The 6,135-nt window shown below is 48.8% G+C and overlaps 1 protein-coding gene across 3 annotated transcripts in view; it reads right to left on the reverse strand.

Moving 5' to 3' along the window:
* ATP8B2 (ATPase, aminophospholipid transporter, class I, type 8B, member 2) overlaps window positions 1-6,135 on the reverse strand; it is a 20,761-nt gene that overhangs the window by 7,907 nt on the left and 6,719 nt on the right. For all 3 annotated transcript variants that reach the window (XM_010838347.1, XM_010838349.1, XM_010838348.1), the window contains 4 exons: window positions 5,603-5,682; window positions 4,552-4,710; window positions 4,248-4,336; window positions 2,642-2,838 (listed from right to left, as the gene is read on the reverse strand). In XM_010838347.1, the coding sequence (XP_010836649.1) occupies window positions 2,642-2,838; window positions 4,248-4,336; window positions 4,552-4,710; window positions 5,603-5,682 (525 nt within the window). The remainder of the gene's footprint in view (window positions 1-2,641; window positions 2,839-4,247; window positions 4,337-4,551; window positions 4,711-5,602; window positions 5,683-6,135) is intronic.

Raw genomic sequence — 6,135 nt, forward strand, 5'->3', positions numbered from 1 at the left:
GTCCCCGACCCCGACCCTCCGATGCCCTCCAGACAAAAAGGTGCAAAGGGCCTGGGCAGGCGGGACAGACGGCACAGGCAGAGGAGGAGGGACTGAGGACAAGGCACTCGACCAGTTCTTACCTCTGGGCTAATAATACAGAAACCATGCAGAGAAAACAAGAGAAAATGCAAGAGGGAAGAAGGAGAAAAAAAAAAGAAAGAAATAATGAGGGTGCGGCGCGGGCCACAGCATCACACACGCCCTGCAGGGAGAGGAAACCGAGGCAGCCCTGGAGCCCCGCCTCACTGCCCGAGCCCAAGCTGTCCGGCTCTGGGCTGCACAAGCCGACTCGGGGCGCTCAGCGAGCACACGGGGCAGACTGAGATGCTGACTCCAGGAGGGGATGGGGCCTCAAGGGTCTGGGGAACAACCCCAGTCTACACCAGCGCGGGGCTCTCCTAAGGTCGGTTCATGTCATCCTCTTTACATGGCAATGCCTTCACGGTCTGGACTGTCAGCATCTCAGAAACGGCCCCATGTCTGGGTCCTGCCAGCCAAGCAATGGGGCCATATCTGGAACCCTGCTTCCCACCTTACTGGGGCTGCTGTCAGGATCCCCTTACCAGGCCAAAACTGAGCCGGCTGGAAATGCCTTCGTGGCCTGTGCCCCACTCAGCTGATCAAGCATCCCCTCCCTGCCCTCCTCCCCAAATACACACACTGTAACCTGAGGAGACTTAGAAACTTTCTCAGGCAGCTACCATGGGCTTCACGTGAACTTGAATACAAAACACAGACAGCAAAGTCCAAAGATGGAAAAAAAATTCAGATTGGAAACAAGAAAGGATTTAAATAGCAACAAAGAACCAGAGTCGCGGATAACGATGGACATGCTACCACCCGACATTTGTACAGTAATTAAAATTTTAATAGTTTTTTGACCGTGTCACTCAGCATGTAGGATCTTAGTTTTCCCAACCGACCAGAGATCAAACCTGTGCCCCCTGGACTGGAAGCACTGGGTCTTAACCACTGGACTACCCGGGAAGTCCCAGTAAAAATGAAATTACATTTTAATTTTTAAAATGTATTTTCCAATATATTATACCAAGATGTTCCTATGAAGAGGATGGGACTTGTCCCATTTTACGTGAGAAAACCGAGGCCCTAAGTGACTGTGGATTTGCCTGAGGTCAGGTGGCTACTGAGGGGGCAGGACTAAACCCCAAGCCTTCCGAGTCTCCTCCTAATGCTTCACAGAAACCCCACTGTCCACCCTCAGCACAGAGATTCCTTATCTCCTGCCCACTGTCAGCAGCACTAGGACTCAGGTGTGAGTGGAAGGTCCAAGGAGACTATCTGGGGAATCTGTGTGAACAAGAGAAACCATAAGGGAAGAGTTCTGAGCATCCCTCTGATGTCCTCAACAATGTCACGGGTTGGGAATCCTGGTGCTGCAGTGGTTAGGACTCTGAGCTTTCACCGTTGAGGGCCGGGGTTTGATCCCCGGACGGGGAACTAAGATGCCACAAGCCGCACAGCCAAAAAAACAATAAAGTCTACAATTTGATAAATTTAAAAAAGGCACAGGTTCTCTGTCTCAAGCGCAAGGCATACAAAGAGCTCGCCTCTCTTCCTGCCATTCTTTCTTCCTCCAGCACTCCCCCTTCCTCTCTTTACTCCCTGCTAACAGTTTCTTTCCCAAAAAACCCTCGACGTCCTCTTATTCCTATCTATGCCACGTGCCACTGCCAGCCAACATTTCCTAAAGCATCCTTTAGATTTTTTTTTTTTTAAAGAATCTTTTAATGGTTTACTGAGTGAATGTCCACTGGCAAAGATTCAAGATCCTTCACAACAGGGAACATGCTTATGTTCCCAGCTCTCTGTCTCATAGGCCCCCACTCAGGGTCCATGCTCCTGCAGAACCGCCCCAGGACCAACCACTCCGAGGTCCCTATCTCCGTGCCTTGGTGTGCAGCCCTCTCCTCCAGGCTCCCCTCACCCCTCCCCGCCACCACTCAAAGTCCCGTTCAGCGGCCACCCCTTCAGAGGTGTCCTCCCTGATTAAACTGCACGGGGAGTGATGTGCTTCCCGTCTTCATGGCACTCTGGGCCTCTGGGGTATCTCACTGGGATGCAGTGGTGTCTTACACTGTCTGCACCTCTCCTCCTGCACCAGTCTGCTGCTTTTGAAGGCAGAGGCTATGTTATGTATCAACTGTGTCCCCTTGCGTCACACGTAAGCGTAACACTGAAGGCAGGATGACTCTTAACAGCACTAGTTCCCATTTTGTTTCATAATGTAATCACATTTAGCTCCCTCCACTAGACTGAAGCTCCTGGAGGGAAGGAAACCCATTCCTAATACATCTTTGTGCCACCGCACCTAGCCTGCTTCTTTGCACAGTCAGCATGTGATAAGTATGTGCTATATAAATCAACATGATTTTTGTTCTAATACAATCCAAAGTGCCAAGAAACTGCAGGGAAGTCTGCTTTGCCCATGAAGATACACAGATAACATAAAATGTTCACAGCACAGGAAGGAGAGGACCCCAAGTTCCCTCTCGAGGATTTCACCTTCACAGAAGACAGAAGTCTGCCAAGGGACCACCTGAGCTCCCTGGAGAGACCCCGGGGCAGAGAGACAGCGTACCTGACATAGAGCGATATGGGCACGACGGTGTTGAGGATGATGATGTAGGACCAGAAGGAGAGGAAGCCAGAGAAGAAGGCACTGTCCACCGCCTCATCCCAGGGCAGGTAGACCTGGAAGCGTGTCCCCACCTCATGTTCCCAGATGGCATTGCCAATGGCCAGGATCACCCCCATGCAGACCAAGAATCCAAAAATCTGCAGAGGAATGAAAAGCAGAGGCTAAGCTGCAAAACCAAGGAAGCCCTTAGGAAGTCCTCAAAACCAAGTGAATCCCTGAAGGTTACCATCGGTACCCAGAGCCCTCAAAGGCTCAGGTATCTTTAAAATGGGCACATGCTCTAGTGGGAAGCACCCAAAACTGGTGATCAACGGGCACGTGGCCTTCTCTTGCAATGCTTTTCTCAACTGTGTTCTGAGGAAGCTGAAAGGGTTATGTAGTTTCCATTCTGATATTCTAGAACCCTCAGGAGACTTCAAACATGGTAAGGGTCGAGGTAAGTTACTTTCAACATACCAAAGAAGCCTACTGGAAATCACCCATTTATCAGAGCTAAGTCTCTACAAGCCAACAAAAATACCATGTTTCTGAAATGTTCATTACCTCATACAGATTGCCAAAAATCAAAAAAAATTTTTTTTGGCCATACCACGCGGCACCAGGGACCTTAGTTTCCTGCCCCCTGCAGTGGAACTGTGGAGTCCTGACCACTGGATCACCAGGGATTTCCCAAACAAAAAAAAATTTTAACCGGGGACACAAATTGTGTCTTCATAAATTCAGACTTAATAGTCAAAAACCCTGCAAAGCCTGAAGAAGAATCATAAGAAAGCTTTTGAAAGAAAAAAATTGAGACCACTGCATGATTTCAGATATCTATCTTCCAAGCTGCCTCCACTCCAGATGCTTTGAAGCAAAGCAGAAACCATCCTGATACCCAAGAACCACCAGAGGGCGGTAAGAGTCTTGGCCTGATAGAGGCCAAGACTTAACTTGCAAACCCTTTAAGGCCGGGAGGAAACTGTCTCACAGGAGGCTGGGCCCAGCCTTCGCAAGCTGGCATGTGGGGGGCAGGCAGCAGGCAGTGGGGGCGCAAGAAGGGGAGTGGAGCTCGACAAGGAGCTCAGGTTTCTAGCAAAACAAGAGAAGGATTCAGGAACTGCCAACAACTAAAACAGAAACTTTTCCCTTGGGATCCTTTGCTCCTGGAAGTCAGGGGAAAAGACCCTGTTCTCCATCATCCAAATGGAAATTTTTCTTTTAATTCCCTCTCCATCCCCATGAAGGCCGCCTTGTCCCTGGCAAAAGCAAACAGAAAGTCACATGCTAGACTAGGTCACCATCATAACTGGAATCCAAAGAACAGAAGATTTGTTTTAACTTTAAGTTGTTCATTCATACATGTTCCAAAGGTTTTTTAAATAACATCTTCCAAATCCAAAAGGAGCCTGAAATAAACACTGCCTTTGAGTGGTTGACCTGCCAGTGGCTTTAAAGCTAAAACCTGAAGACTGACTACTGACCAGGGAGGAGAGATGGGAGTAACGGGACCCGCCCAAGGACAACCAGAAGGGCAGAGGCAGGAACCGTTTGTGGGAAGCCTTACCCAGAGCACCAGTGTGTTCATTAGGCGATCAATACTTGTTCTCTTGAATTTTGTCCTGCCACTGTTCTGCATCAGCTTAGTGTCAGGACCTAGAAAGGCATGGGAAGGGCTGGGAAAGCCGAACAACGAATCTGCCTCTAGGCTTCTGCCCAGGTATCCAGTCTATAGGACCTCAGGGTGGAAGAGAGACACTGGCTGGATGAGAGGCTTGGCTCCAGGACCCACTCGAGTCTCTTCTCACGTTCCTGAAGGCCAGCAGAGGCACCACTCTCGCCCTTCTCTCTGTGGGCCCGAGGAGGCTCACCTGCAAAGATGACCAGCCCGAAGCACCACTCGGTGTTTCGCAGCACGCAGCCCCGCAGCAGCATGTTCTGGTTGCTCAGGGGGAACTTGCTCTCCTTCCAGTAGAGGGTTCCGCTGAATTTGTCCAGCTTGTTGTTGGGAGGTTCGCAGATCACTTCACCTGAAGGGAAGACAGGAGCACACCTGCTCGAGGTGTGGTCTGTAGCTTGACCACGAGACAACAGCACAGAAAAACCAGCTGCGGCGAGAGGGGGTTAGGATGCCGGCCCATCCGCACACCGCTGGTGCAACTTTCTGGGGAAGGAAGGAGGCAGCACGAATTCCTATTAAAGGCACACATACCCTCGGACCCAGTAATCCCACTTTGGGGACTCGTTCTACAGAGATAATAGCATAGCTTGCAAGAATTCTATTGAAGCATTATTTGAACAGCAAAAGACTGAAACAACTGAACAGTCAGGAAAGAGCTGAATAAATTACAAAGCCTCAATTCTATGAAACATTATATAGTTATGAAAAAGAATGGTATAAATTTCTTTACACAGAGATGTGATAAGATAAGTCTGATGAATTTAAGAAGTATAGAAACGCTGGTTGACAAGATTTCAGTACAGTATGATCCCACTGATTTATGCTCACATGTGAATAAACAGAGAGGAAAGTGTGGATGAATACACACTAAACTGCCAGTTAACCTGACAACCCTGAGGAGGCAGGACTTGGAGGGCAGGAGAGCTTTCTCTTTTCTATGCTACGTAATTTGTCTTGTTAGAAGAAGCATGTATAAGAAATAAGAATAAGCTGAATTTCTCTCAACATGTATAGCCAAGAGGCAGCTAGCAGCCATGAGCTCTTGAAATGACCATCAATTCAAAAGTTAAGTGATAGCCCCTCAGCAATCCTGAACCCCTCGGCACCTCCCCAACCACCCAAAAGAGTCCAGGGAGCTGCATAGTCACAGCCAAAAGAAGCCAAAAAGAGAAGGCACAATTTAGATCCCCAAACCCAAGACATCTCCTCTGCCTGAAAGCTGCTTCTCCAGCACTACTTACCATCAAACTTGGCAAGCTTACTGATGTCTCCCAATTCCGAGGTGACTGGAATCGCCTGCCGCACTTTCATGTTGGTCTCTCTGGAAGGAGAGTGTCCCTGAGTCCTGATTCCCTTCCTTTCCTTTAGACTCTACCTGGGGACACCTGACCATGGAGCATCACCACCCCCAGGCATTACTGGGTAGGTCATAGATGGGGAAACAGTGTCAGACTTTATTTTTTTGGGCTCCAAAATCACTGCAGATGGTGATTGCAGCCATGAAATTAAAAAACGCTTACTTCTTGGAAGGAAAGTTATGACCAACCTAGACAGCATATTGAAAAGCAGAGACATTACTTTGCCAACAAAGGTCTGTCTAGTCAAGGCTATGGTTTTTCCAGTGGTCATGTATGGATGTGAGAGCTGGACTGTGAAGAAAGCTGAGCACCAAAGAATTGATGCTTTTGAACTGTGGTGTTGGAGAAGACTCTTGAGAGTCCCTTGGACTGCAAGGAGATCCAACCAGTCCATTTTAAAGGAGATCAGCCCTGGG

The sequence above is a fragment of the Bison bison genome, unplaced genomic scaffold (assembly GCF_000754665.1).
Source record: "Bison bison bison isolate TAMUID 2011002044 unplaced genomic scaffold, Bison_UMD1.0 scf7180017864093, whole genome shotgun sequence".
In the NCBI taxonomy this organism is placed as follows: Eukaryota; Metazoa; Chordata; class Mammalia; order Artiodactyla; family Bovidae; genus Bison; species Bison bison.